At 41.9% G+C, this 14837-nt stretch overlaps 1 protein-coding gene across 2 annotated transcripts in view; it reads left to right on the plus strand.

Moving 5' to 3' along the window:
• The first annotated feature begins 2316 nt into the window (after positions 1-2316).
• The window catches only part of sh3rf1 (SH3 domain containing ring finger 1), a 71353-nt gene continuing 58832 nt past the window's right edge, over positions 2317-14837 (plus strand). For both annotated transcript variants that reach the window (XM_035784062.2, XM_035784071.2), the window contains exons 1-2: positions 2317-2642; positions 3704-4212. In XM_035784062.2, coding sequence (XP_035639955.1) covers positions 3838-4212 — 375 coding nt within the window. In that variant the 5' untranslated portion in view covers positions 2317-2642; positions 3704-3837. The remainder of the gene's footprint in view (positions 2643-3703; positions 4213-14837) is intronic.

Consider the following 14837-nt stretch of genomic DNA (forward strand, 5'->3'; position numbering starts at 1 on the left):
ATGCTGTTTACTACAGACAAATAGAGGTGTAAATGAAGTGTTGCTCTGATTCTCAGTGGAAGAGGTGTGGGGTCAGTGATGGGAAAGAGGTCTATCCCAGTGTCTGTGTTGCTCAGAATGCTTAGCATAATCTTCTCTATGGCAGCCTGCTGCACATCCTTATAATATCCACATGGGACATTTATATAAACATTACAGTGACGTAGGGAGAACAGAAAAAGCAGTAATTGATCCCTTTATTACAGGCTAATAATAATAATAATGATAATTATAATTCATGCCATTAGCAGATGCTTTAAGCTTAGGGGTTGATTTGATTTAGCTGAACTTGGAATGGAGGACAGGGTTGTGGTGATGGAATGGAGGACAGGGTCATGGTGATGGAATGGAGGACAGGGTCATGGTGATGGAATGGAGGACAGGGTCATGGTGATGGAATGGAGGGCAGGGTCATGGTGATGGAATGGAGGACAGGGTCGTGGTGATGGAATGGAGGGCAGGGTCATGGTGATGGAATGGAGGACAGGGTCGTGGTGATGGAATGGAGGACAGGGTCATGGTGATGGAATGGAGGACAGGGTCATGGTGATGGAATGGAGGACAGGGTCGCGGTGATGGAATGGAGGACATGGTCATGGTGATGGAATGGAGGACAGGGTCATGGTGATGGAATGGAGGACAGGGTCATGGTGATGGAATGGAGGACAGGGTCATGGTGATGGAATGGAGGACAGGGTCATGGTGATGGAATGGAGGGAAGGGTCGTGGTGATGGAATGGAGGGCAGGGTCGTGGTGATGGAATGGAGGGCAGGGTCGTGGTGATGGAATGGAGGGCAGGGTCGTGGTGATGGAATGGAGGGCAGGGTCGTGGTGATGGAATGGAGGGCAGGGTCGTGGTGATTGAATGGAGGGCAGGGTCATGGTGATGGAATGGAGGACAGGGTCGTGGTGATGGATGTAAGGGTAGGGTCGTGGTGATGGAATGGAGGAAGATAAGGGGGTGAGTGATGATAGATAAAGATAAAGAACCAAAATGCCATGATATCATTCTTGCGTCACACTTGCACTATGAGCACATACTTTCTGCAAGCTGACACAAATCTAACCTTTGAGCAGTCATGTGGAAAAAAGTATTGAAGGGACATAAAGCAAAATACAGTGGATTTAGTCGATTTAGTGGATGTTCTGAGATGTTGGTAAGATGTTCTGAGATGTTGGTAATTTTTTAGTTCCTAAAATACATGATTATCTTCCATGGTAAGGTTTCACTACTTCTACCGTAGGCTTCTATGGCTTATTATTGCTGCGGGCGTTAATAACAACCTAACATTATACCAAGGAAGGGTTTGCGCTAGGGCAGTGGTTTCCGAAAATTGGCGTCTGCAGAAGTACTGCAGGGGGTCTGCGGCCAGATCTCAATTGTTTTTCTGTTATTATTTTTATACATTTCAATGTTTTATATATTTTTTACATTAAATTTTTTAAATATATAAATATTGATAGCAACAACAGATTAAACAAATGTGGCAAAGGGGTCTGTGGATTGGAGGGTGCAATACAATACAATGTAATATTAATATTACAATGTAATATTCATATTATATTTACAATATACCCATAGATGTATAACAGGGCCTTATATTCCCTAAAATGTTGTTTTCAACATCATTTAAGCTCAGAGGGGTTGGGTTAAATGCGGAAGACACATTTAAGTTGAATGCATTCAGTTGTACAACTGACTAGGTTTCCCCTTTCCTTTTCAAACTGCAAAATTGTCTATCTGCCCAATGGGAAATGTGTAGAGTTGCATAAAGCTTTAAAAATGTACAAATGTATCTCTGCCCCATGGCAAAATGTATAGAGTTGCAAGGAATTAGCTTAAAACGGCAACATTTTCTCTCCAATGCCAAGAGGGGACCTTTAAAATGTTCTTTCCCAGGGCCAGATCCCTGCCATCCAATGCAGAAGTCATAGTAAACTCCGTGTATGCCATTTTTATCGCACACTAAAGTCGGAGTTGTGTTCTGAATTTGAGGGGGTCCCTGATGAATTTGCTATTACAAAAGGCGCCCTCGAACTCAAAAAGTTTGGGAATGCCTGGGCGAGTGGTTTCAAATACAGTAGCCTACTACTTGACAGTAATCAAGATGAATTATCAACAGCATTTGTTTCGTTAAATTATTTTATGAATGTAAAAATACTAACTCACGGAGTAGTGAAACATATTTTGAGTGTGCGTGAAATGTTTACACGTTGACTGTTGAGTTGACACCAACCTATGGTTGACACATATCATCACGCCCTCCCGCCTCGTTGAAGTATCTTGGGCGTGTTCCATAGAATCAATCTAGTTCATCATGGCGTTCTGATACTGCAGCTGGAGTTCGTTTCTCCGTCGGTCTTTCCCAAACCGTTAATTTGCCAGTTTACATGCTCTCTCGGGCTATTTCGGAAAGTGCAGAATACAAGAGCGTGGTAAAGATTATTTTCTCTGTGAAGCAGAATAAACTGTGAAAACTATATTACCCGCCAAATAGGCTCTTTCCAAAGTCGCTCATTCCTTGCTTGCTCGCTATCCAAGTCGGAGAGAGAAATTGTTCGGAAAGGAGAGGAGGGGTGGAAGAGGAGGCCCGTCTTTGAGGTAGCTAAGATTTGTGTTTTCAATGACGATTGTTTTCTAACATCAAACATATAATACACAAACTAATGGTAGGTCATTCAATGGCATTTTAATTGTTGAGTCAGTTACATTGGTTTACACACTAATAACTAGTAACTTTACTCACAGCGAACTTTTGACACACTGTTCATCAACAAGCTAGCTAGCCAACAAGCTAATCTCGGTTATCAACATAATCATGCAGGACAACTTTTTTCTTATGACCGAGATTAGTTGTGGCTGTAATGTGTCTAATTGTTTTTCATACTTGGACATTGTAGCAAAGTTACGCAAGACCACTGGATGTTTTTCAGATTTGTAGAATGTTTTGTTTTTTTGCCAAAGATTTACTATTCTGCATGTAGCCTCTTTCAGAGCTCTGCTCCCAAATCTTGCGCTCGACGAAGTGGTCGTATTGTTTCGCAATACTAGTAAGATACATTTGTAAGAAATATAACTAATTTAGTACAGTCAGGGATTATGAGGATCCCTTATGAAATTGTCACGGAGATCCTCTCCGTTCGTTCTGGACACAGTGAAAAATGCACACACCGGTTTTGAGTGTAACGCGGTTGTAGTGCATGTAATCCCACTGCTTGAATGTGTCCATCTCTCGCCAGGGTTTCTATAATGCTCTTTAATCTAATAATAGGCTACACTTGTGATTTGAGTCCGTAGGGAATTGAATATATGAAATATTAATTTGGGATTATTTTGCGTCTGCAGTCAACAAATGGCAAATGCTCTAGTTGCAAAACGATTTGATCAGTTACGATTGACAGGTACAATGAGAGAGCATATCGGTAATATTGTAGAATAGGACGTGCAGCCTGGCATGTTATGTTCCTTTTTACCTTTGGGTGTGACTGGCAGGATGACAGAGAACTTTGGAATGTAAGGGTCTTGAACTTTGTTACATTCCACATTTTATACTAGCAGTAAATAGCGCAATACCTTCTTGTTTTATATGCAGGACTCAAACTATTGCCAATTCATATTTTTATATGTGGATGACAACAAACTAATTTACCCCCATATTACAGCTGATGCAGGCGCTATGGCCATAGCTGCGGCATGGGAGTGACGTGACAGCACGGACACGGTTTCCTATACACAACCCCCACCACCATGCTCTTCCCACTGAAGTAGAAGCAAATCTCAGAGGTGGAGACAAAGAATGGACGAGTCGGTGCTGTTGGACTTGCTGGAGTGCCCAGTGTGTTTGGAGCGGCTGGATGCCACAGCCAAGGTCCTCCCTTGCCAGCATACCTTCTGCAGGCGCTGCCTCCAGAGCATTCTGGGCTCCCGGGGAGAGCTGCGCTGCCCAGAGTGTCGCACGCTGGTGGAGTGTGCTGTGGACGAGCTGCCCAGTAACATCCTCCTGGTGCGGCTGCTGGACGGCATCAAACAGAGGCCCCGCCGGGTGGGCCCCGTAGCTGGAGTCTGCGCCAATGGCACAGCCGGCGTCAGGGTGCAGGGCAACGGGCCCAGAGACTCAGGAGTTCCAGGAGCACAGCCCCAGAGAGCCCAGTCTAAGACCACCCCAGTGAGGGTAAGTAGTCCTCTTTCAGGGGGTCGATAAATATGGATGAATGAGCAAGTATGTGGTTTCCCATGGTTCGAGCCAGTTCGGAAACAAAACAAAGCAAATCTGCAGGGATTAAATATACTGAACGAAAATATAAATGCAACATGCTACACTTTCAAAAATTTTACTGAGTTAGTTCATATAAGGAAACCAGTCAATCAAATTCATTAGCACTCTATCCATGGATTTTGCATGACTGGGAATACAAATATGCATCTGTTGGTTACAGACGGATACCTTAAAAATTTGGATCTGTGTAATGATCATACTGTTTAATCAACATCTTTACATGCTACACCTGTCAGGTGGATGGATTATCTTGGCAAAGGAGAAATGCTCACTAACTAACAGGGATGTAAACAAATTTGTACACAACGTTTTAGAAAAGTAAGCTTTTTGTTCGTATGAAACATTTCTGTCATCATTTATTTCAGCTCATGAAACATGGGACCAACACTTTACACGTTGGGTTTATATTGTTGTTCAGTGTAGCAGCATGTTGTGTTACTGGCTCGAATCGTTGACCCACATTAGCTATTATCATAGTCAGCTAGCCAGCTGTAGGAACACTAACAGCCCAGTGCTGAATACAACCGGGACTACTGAGCAGATGACAGTTGAGCCAACAAATGATTCCATCCTCCTGGCCTCTGAGTACAATAGTGTCATGAGGTTAATATTAAGAGATTTTTGAACTGATGTTGACCCATGAAATAGAATGGAACGTTGTTGTGCCAGGTACCTGTTGTAGTGATCGTTTTGGATTGAAGGTGAGACAGGCTGTAGGTGTTTGTTTAGGACTGACAGTTACTGTGCAGCACAGAGAGATCAGTGATGATGCAGAGCCAGAGGTAAGTTTTAAGAATCCTATTAGCTCTCTGTGTTTAACGGTCAGTGGTGTAGTATAGAATACAGTATATACATATGAAATGGGTGATGCAATATGTAACCACAATTTTGAAAGTGACTAAGATACCATAGAATAGTGTGGAGTACAGTTAATACATATGAGATGAGTAATGCTAGATACGGAACATTATTAAAGTGGCGAGGGATCCTTTTCTAAAAGTGGCCAGTGTTTCCTAATCTATGTCTATAGGCAGCTGCCCCTAATGTGCTAGTGATGGCTGTTTAGCAGTTGGATGGCCTTGAGATAGGACCGAGAAACTGAAAAACAGCTTCTAACTTTGATACTTGAGGTGCAATTATGGTTAAGTACCTTGCTCAAGGACACATCGTCAGATTTGTCACCTAATCTGTTTGGGGATTTGTACCAGCGACCCTTCGGTTACTGACCAAACTGCTAGGCTACCTGCTGCTCAAGGCAGTGCTTGTTTAGATTTTTGCTCTCTCAATAGCATGTCGTCTGCTCGTTCTCACCCGCAAACAAATACAAGCATTCTTTTTAATTTGAATAATCTAGGAAAATGTTAAGTACAATGCTTACTTGCATGGCATTCTCTCTTATGAAATATCTTATGAAATAGCCTACCAGTGATATAACATAAGATTAGATTGTCCGTTACATGCAGTAATGTTTAGGTGTGATATGGGCTGGCTTCATTCAGTATTTAGGTCTTGACAACAAGTTGTTTGGTGTATTGTCCCTCATTCAAGGAAGGAGCTGGATAGATGGAAGGATGTCCAGGTTGTATGTAGAGTCAGTGGAATACTGTGTTACTGTATCCGTTTTAACTATGCAGGTACAGAGATCACGTTTTCTGTTGGAGAAACTCCCTAATGCTGGTTGAACCTCATTTACTGTAGCAGTACATCAAAGGAGTGTGGGTGTGTTGGAATTTCCTTCTATTCAGAAAAGCCTGTTTGTTGGAGATAAGAGCTGGTCACACTTGTTACCACTCCATTATTTGGTCCTTTTGAGGTTTTTTATTCTCATTCTGTTATATGATCCCCTCAGTAAGGAGATGAAACTCTCAATGCCCTGAGCTATTAGCCTAAAGGCGTCAGCATGCTTCAGTTCAGCTGGCAGCTATCCAAAATCGTCTAGGTGAACCGAATGAGCGGGCTCGCATAAAATGCCTTATGAGAAATAAGCGGCAATAGTACTGTTTGTCCATTTTGAGATGTCATGGCCAGTATACACATCCTCAAAATAGTTTGAATCTGTCAATAATTTTGACGTTTTAGCAGAGATCGTAGGTCGCGGAATTTTACATCTACCTAACATGTTTGGTGCAGTATTCCTCAATATAAAAATGTGCATGAAAACGAGTAGTCTCTCGTTGAATGACAGCAAAGACGAGACAAAAGAATCCCTGCTGTTGACCAATCACCAAGGAAGGGGCGTGGACTTCACCTACCAACTTTGGCTTGTCTCAAGACATGTTTTGGTGTGCCCCAACATCCCAAAAAACCCTCACAAAGTCCAAAACTATCAAAATGTCACAATGTTGTCATAGTATATGCACAAACTCTTCTCAATGGTTTAGTCTTGGAAGCATGCGGACGCCTTAAGCCCCTGCCTAGAGCGCACACACACCACACCAATACACGCTGGGTGACATTCAAAACCACTGTTTTTGTGAGTGTACGCCAAATGTCTTCAAAGCACATTCAGCTTAATTTCCCAGCATATCCGTGCAATAGCATGTTGTGTCCTTGTGAAGTCTTCTGCAGTCCCTCCCAGGGCATCTTACCATACAGAGAGAGAGATGAATGGGAGGGTAATTCAGGTGGAATATGTCACAACATGAAAGGCCAAGATCAAAGCGTTGGTTGGCTGGGTACTAGCCTGGTCTGATCCCTCCCTGCCTGCCCGCACAGTGCATCCAAGAGTGCTGGACCTTGGGGACCCTTTGCCTCGCTGCCCCTGCTTGGCTCTCCTCCTATTGGACTCAGTCATCTACCACACCACATAAACTCCCTCGCTCAATCTCTCCTATTGTCCTCGGTCTCGCCTTCTGTTGTTGTTATGTGTCCCTCAGTCTTTGAACTGGCCCCTTCAGATCGGTTCTCCTGTCCAACCCTGTCTCTCCCTCCAATTCTTATCTGGGCCGAAGAATGGATGGATGGGGGGGGTGGAGCCTGGCAGACAGATGCACAACAGGGTTTTGTTTCTGCTTTCCTCTGATCTGACTGACACAGGCATCAGGAGCGTCTCAGGGAGAGTTGTGTGTTTGGGGGGTAGGGATGCTGCTAGTGGCAAACAGAAGTTTAGGAAAGAATGCTATGGAAAAGGGTCCCTCCATCCTCTGGCCCTGCCTTGTCACAGTGTAACAGAAGTCACAGTTGTGACACCGTGGCCCTAGCGTGTCTTTGATGTGGAATAAAGGAGCAGGGTAGGTAGCCTCAGTGAAAAGCTGTGTGACTGGAGGTTAGCTCTGTCTCTCAGATTACTGGGATATTTTGTCCTCCTGGTTTTATGTTGATTCATTCTAGAACAACCATAGTTTTCCATCTTCCCATAAGTTTATATGAAATACAAGTCTTTATCGTGTGATGTGGGCAAAATCCATTGTAAGTGTGGGTCAGGGTTCAGAGGTCGTGGCGGTGTGGGGTCGCAACCAGCAGGGTCGGATGAAAAGAACATGCTCATTAACACAGAGAAAGCACACGATGGGGAGAGAGAGTGGTTCCCCTGGATGGCTTTCATTTATATTTTAGTCTTAGAAATGATTCAAAATAAAGGTTAGGCTAGTTTTAAAACTGAATAGCTGAGGCTATGTGATGATTAGTCCTTTTGTCAGCAATAGATTGCTATATGTGTGGACGATTGACCAGGTTTCTTCAAACTGACAACAGACTAGTAGAAACAATTGGAACATTGCTCTCTCTAATAGATCTGGAATTGTTCTACATCTGGTGTCATTGTCACAGGTACACTTTTGATGGGACACTAGCCTTGTGTGAAACCTAGCACGTACATCTGTAGAGGAGGTTATTTGACAACCTGCTCAATGGCAAATGTTGATTAACGACACCGGGGAAGGGCTGCGTGAGGTCGTGAGCTGGACCTCATGTGGTGTGTGTTGAGTGGAGAGCTGCAGCAGTATCCTTTTTAACTGAAGCTCGGGGGGATAAGGCTGTTGTTTCCCCTGTAGTAATGAGGCCTTAGTACAACTCCCCCTCTGTCTATTTATTGTCTTTTCTCTATTTCTGATCCGCATATCTCCATGAAATGACTTCAAAACGAACAGGGAGCAAAAGGAAAACTCATTAATTTAGCTGCTGCCTATTGGATGTAGCTCCAAGTCCAATTTCCTGTTCCCTGTTAGAAATAGCTTAGCATTTTAGCAAGAAGTTTTTTTTTCAGTCTTTGTTTTGTACTTGTTTTCTTCCTCCAGTCTTTGGAGTTTTTAAAATTTTTATAGAAAGGAGGAATGTTGTTTACTGCTATGTCCTGGTGTAAAAGTGTCTCATTAAATTCCAGTGCTCCTCCCTGCGTCTGAGGCCGATGAGTCGCGCTGTTGGCCCTCTTTGATGACGACGTTGTTGGCAGCGTTTCCTGCTGGCTGTCTGGCTGACCTCTGCATGTGTGATGGAACACCCTCATTACACCCTCACGCTGCCCACACACTGGCAAATGCATACTTTACTGCTCTCCACTGAGAACGATTGAACCGGCCCTATACCTTTCTCTCTTTCTCTCTTCTCCTATGGGTAAATCCGTTAAATTAGCTTTTTTGACAGCACCGCTTTTGATTTGAATGTAACCTTCTATACATTTTTGCCGATTGTAGAAGTGCCAAAACAGTCTAGAGATAAAGGTGCTCAAAATTGACCCATTTTTTCATTCACCACCATACCAGAAGAATAGATAAACGTTTGAGGTTGATATCATTTAAAAGCTTACAAAAAGGGTTCTCAAGCTATTTAATCATTTCTGAGAAAAAAAAGTAATTTATATTAAATAGTAAATAATATTGCTGTTTTATCTAAAAAAAAAATATGTACATTCAGATTATTTTTTCATGTTCATTTACATTACCAGTTAAAAGTTTTAGAATATCGTCACATTCAAGGTTTTTCTTTTTGTACTATTTTCTACGTTGTAGAATAATAGTGAAGACATTAGCACATATGAAGACACTATGAAATAGCACATGAAATCATGTAGTAACCAAAAAAGTATTAAACAAATCTAAATATATTTTTGTATTTGAGATTCTTCAAATAGCCACCCTTTGCCTTGATGACAGCTTTGCACACACTTGGCATTCTCTCAACCAGCTTCACCTGGAATGCTTTTCCAGCAGTCTTGAAGGAGTTCCCACATGCTGTGCACTTGTTTGATGGTTTTCCTTTACTCTGCAGTCTGACTCATCCCCAACCATTTCAATTTGGTTGAGGTCGGGAGATTGTGGATGCCAAGTCATCTGATGCAGCACTCGCAACCTTCCGGTTACTAGTCCAACGCTCTAACCACTAGGCTACGCTGCCGCCCCTCGTTCTGTTATACTCAGACATAAGTCAAACAGTTTTAGAAACTTAAGTGTTTTCTATCCAATACTACTAATAATATGCAAATATTAGCAACTATGACTGAGGAGCAGGCCGTTTGATATAGGCACCTTTCATCCAAGCTACTCAATACTGCCCCTGCAGCCATAAGAAGTTAACACAACACAACTAATTGGCTCAAATGCATTAAGAAGGAAAGAAATTCCACAAATTCACTTAACAAGGCTATTATTTGAAATGCATTCCAGGTGACTACCTCATGAAGCTGGTTGAGAGAATGCCAAGAGTGTGCAGAGCTGTCAAGGCAAATGGTGGCTATTTGAAGAATCGCAAATTAAATATATTTAGATTTGTTTAACACTTTTGTTTACTATATGTGTTGTGTTATTTCATAGTTTTGATGTCTAAACTATTATTCTACAATGTAGAAAATAGTCAAAATAAAGAAAAACCCATGAATGAGTAGGTGTTCTAAAACTTTGACTGGTACTGTATGTTGTAGCTTAGACCCTATTTTACATAATCTGAAGTGTTTTTATTGTGCCCACCATCGTTTGAGAGACAACATGCAACCCACCCTGTACTCAAGAGCATGTTTTGGCTGATAAATGTAGTAAAATGGGAATAAAATAGAAACATCAACTTTCAAATAGTACCGTAAAGATGGTTAGAGGTCGACACATCAGAAAATGTTGACTTGAGTTTTAAATTATACTGTCAAGCCTAAACTACAACAGGGAATGGGGATACCTAATCAGTTGCACAACTGAATGCATTCAACAGAAATGTGTCTTCTGCATTTAACCAAACCCCTCTCAATCATATGTGAATATGAAAAAAGGAGTTTACGCATTTTTAAATCATTGATGTTAGATTTAAAAATGGCAAAGTTTTTAAATAAAATAATCTAGCTTTTAAATGATATCAAACTCAAAAGTTAGTTTTTTACAGTGATGATGGTGGTTGTCTCATGGTATGATATGCAAAATGGGTCAACTTTGAGCAGCTCTATCTCCTGAATGTTTTGGCATTCAGGTCCAAAAAGTAATTTTCTGATCACCTTCCATGGGCAAGTATGTATTGACGGTTTTGTTCAAATCACAAGGGATGCTGTCAAAAAGTGATTTAATTGAAATGGATTTACCCCCTTCTCGTTCTTTCACACATTGCCTTACCCTATCCCGACTCTAACTCTCTTCTCTCCTGTGAGTTTCCCATGGAAGTCCAGAGGGAGCTGGGAGCTAAGTGTATTATTATCATCCACCTAATGTCTATCTTTGTGAAACCCTCACCATCTCTTCTTTCATGTCTCTAAGGGGCCCATCCTTTCTGCTAAGTGGCTTCTTCTGCCTCTCCCTTTATTTCTCTCTGCTTCTCCTTCTCCATCTGATCTCTCGGTCTGATATCTAGCTGGAGCCTGTGCCTATCTCCCTTTCCTTCTGGCTGTAGCCTGAAAAGGTTAATGAGATTGGCCAATCAATACCAGTCTAGTGAGACAGCACTGCTCACATTCTGGCACGAGCAAACACTTAGCCTAGACTTTGGCTGTGTGTGTATGCTCGTTGTCACGGCATGATGTGTGGGTGTACGTGTTGTCCATGCTGGTTATGCTATGGGAATGACTATGTCCCGCTCTGGGGTTGACATAATTCCAGCGGAGTGGATCAAAAGACTTAATCATAAGATTAAGGTGTAGCTATGGTTACTACCTCCTTTATAAGGCAGTATCGGTCCCTTGGTGAGGAGGGTGTGTTGGTTAGGGATTTTGAGAATGTTTTCACCTCAGACACTTAAGGCGAATTAAATCTGTTTTTTCTCCATTAGTCTATCTCCGCAAGACAGAACGGTGTGTTGGTGTTAATGTGTGTCTGATCTTTTTATCTGCCTCCCCAGACAAACCTTAGAAGCTGTGTGTGTTCAGACATCTGAGGGTGTGTGTATGGAATGCCACAGGGAGTCGCAGGTTTCTGTATTCCTTCTAAACACTGGGCCTGTCTGGTCTCGTCCACACTGCTTTTGTGTTGTTCCTGTCTGTGTGGTCTGCGTCTTTGTTGTGAACTTTACAAGCTGTTTGAACTTTGGGTTTTGCTCTGATATGAGGTGGCTGTACATTAAGGCTTTAGCAGTGTGTCGATAAGCCCGGCAGGCAGAAGGGAATCAGGAAGGCAGGAATCAAAGGCATCCAACAGAAGGGAATCATCCGGAATTAATCAGGCAGGGAGGTAGGCAACCAGGCAGACACAGGCAACCAGGCAGGCGCCTTAGCAGCTGTTGCCCTAAGGGCAGAGTCACCTGCACCTTCTGCCTCCTGTCCTGACAGACTGACTCTCATATTCATGAGGGGGTGAGGCAGCCACCTTTACTTTCATCAGGTATGTAAGGGATAATCAACGAGGGGCTTTGTGTTCTATGGAAAATAATGCATGACTTGGTAGGTGTGTTCAACGTCGTTAGTGGTGTGGCACTTACCTTCCATGGAGTTGCACTATTTTCCAGAGAATGCATAGAGCCCTGAGTTAATTATACCTTATACCAAGGCTATATTTGCTGTTAGAAATGTTTTCATCCACTGAAGTAGCTATCAAGTTTACTAGAAAGCTACTGTAGTTGCCTTGGTAACCAAACATACTTGCTAACTTAGCTAACCAAACCACCAGTCCTCATACAGTAGCTTGCTATTATGAAAATCGAATTCAACAATGCCAATGATTTCAATTCTACTTTTGCTTTCAAAAGGAGCTCAAACATAGAACATGTAAGAATGAACTTCATAGCCATGAATTGAACCGCTCATTACAGGAGAATAATGCACTCTCTAGCATGTCCTTCTAGCCAATCAGAATCGAGTTTTCAACACTGCCATGGTATAATCGAATGTAATGTAAGGCGTGAAACTTATATTTATTTTGCATTACAACAACAACCTTGTGGAATTTATAGACTGTAATCTGTCACAATTCAGTGTGTGTGTTCTGTTGTCTGTGAAGGTGTGGTGTGAATGTTGATTCTGTGTAAGACTAGACTCTGGGTGGCCTAAACTCAGCTTTTGCCAACCTCAACCCCCCTCCTGACTAGGGATGCAACATTAGTTGAATAACCGTGTAACTGACAGTTGGATGAAGACTGGATGAAAATAATATAAATGTCAACCGTTGAAATAGGCCTACATTTATTTTATAATGTATTTTTATTGACTTTATTTTCATGTAGATAAACTTTACCTGATAGCGGGAGTGTTTACTAATGATTATAAGCTATTTTTCTAACTTAGTCTTTCAATTAAAATTTCTACATCCCCTTTAACATTCCTTTGATTCTCGAGCTGCTAATCGCTAGATGTGTGGGGATGTAGAGAGCGATAGGCCATAGCACTTCAGTAATAAAAATGTTGTGTGGACTTCCTTTTATAAAGTGCACATTTTCATTGCTTGCTAGTAAGTAAATCGGTATTCGTTTAAAACATGTTGGATGTGTCTGACTTAATTAATTATTCAACAGCAGTCGACAAGGTTGTTCTGCCTCTGAGGCCTATATTGTTCTAATACTGTGTCAAATGGACAATGCGCCAATCCTCCAACCTGGCATGGTATAATTTGATACAGAATTTTAAAAAATCTTATAGAATAATCAATGCTTATCAGGCCCGGTGCTAACCGATATGCTGCCCTAGGGCGAGAACCAAAAAATTGCCGCCTTCCTATTTCCACAAAGTAGAATAGTAGCCTAGGCTATACAGTTTCCGCCCACAATGCACTTGTATGAATTTTTATTTTTATTTTTTTACCTTTATTTAACCAGGCAAGTCAGTTAAGAACAAATTCTTATTTTCAATGACTGCCTAGGAACAGTGGGTTAACAGCCTGTTCAGGGGCAGAACGACAGATTTGTACCTTTTCAGCTCGAGGGTTTGAACTTGCAACCTTCCGGTTACTAGTCCAACACTCTAACCACTAGGCTACCCTGCCGCCCCATGTGGTAGGCTACCCTGCCCATGTGGTAGCCTACTGTTTGTAAAACAGGCACTTTACACTTAATCCCTTTCATTTGGTTATATACATTTCTGTTAATGCATGTATTAATTACAGTAATTTACCCTTCTCATTCTCGGAGTGGAAACGTTTGCAGAGTTCAAAACCTGCTACACTTGTGAGAAACACGTTTTGGTTTATTTCATACCGTGTAGGTGCTCCATGTGAGCAATGAACATGTCTGGTTTCTCTGTCCTGTTTATGTTGATATAGTGTGCGCACCTGAGCATGCATAAAGTACTTGGCCTAGTTCTCACAAATGTCAAATGTTGTAAAGTGCCCAGCTGGGTTCTGTTTTTCTTTTCTTCACCTCACACAGTAAGTAAAATAAATATTTTTTAAATATATATATATATATATTTTTTTACATCCGTTCAAATGTTAATTCCTCACAGTATTAGAAAAATCATGATTCCGTATGTTATTTCATAGTTTTGATGTCTTAACTATTATTCTACAATGTAGAAATGTACAAAAATGTGACAGAACCTCTCCAACCAGGCATTTCTTCATTTGTTGATGCATTTTTATAAATAATAGCCAATGAATTAATTGTTACCGCACAGTTTTTGCCCCCACCCCCGTTCCCCATCGGACTTTGTTTGAATGGTTTTGTGTGTAGAGACAGGATCTGTATGAAAAAAAAATTCTATGCAGAAAAGCGACAAGGTAGGCATGTCTTTATTTGAATGGCCTAATAGTGAATTGTTACCTCCCCGCTTTTGACCCCCACCCCCCTCCAAAATGGTTATGTTCGTAACCGTGTACATTGGCCTGGCCAATTACTGGTAACTCAAATTCCAAACCGTTATAGCCCAAGCGTTGAGACACTCACACCTGTGATGACCAACAAAGCACTCTCTTCCAACAACCAGCTCTGTAGAGTAGCTATGTGTGTGTGTGGTCCAACCAGAGACTTCCTGATTTAGATACTAACAAACTCATGAAGTAAGTGTCTCAAGCACACACCACAGAGGGCATCTGGTTATTCAGCCTTGGGTTGATCATAATCCCTATCCTGCTTGACCTCTGACCCTGTGTTGTGATTGGTGGCCTGTGATTGGTTGACCATGGCTCATTGGCTGGCTGGCATGTTAAGTGTCCATGACCTATCCCCAGGGCTGATTCATGGTTTGGTGG

The sequence above is a fragment of the Oncorhynchus keta genome, chromosome 1, assembly GCF_023373465.1.
Source record: "Oncorhynchus keta strain PuntledgeMale-10-30-2019 chromosome 1, Oket_V2, whole genome shotgun sequence".
NCBI classification, from domain to species: Eukaryota; Metazoa; Chordata; class Actinopteri; order Salmoniformes; family Salmonidae; genus Oncorhynchus; species Oncorhynchus keta.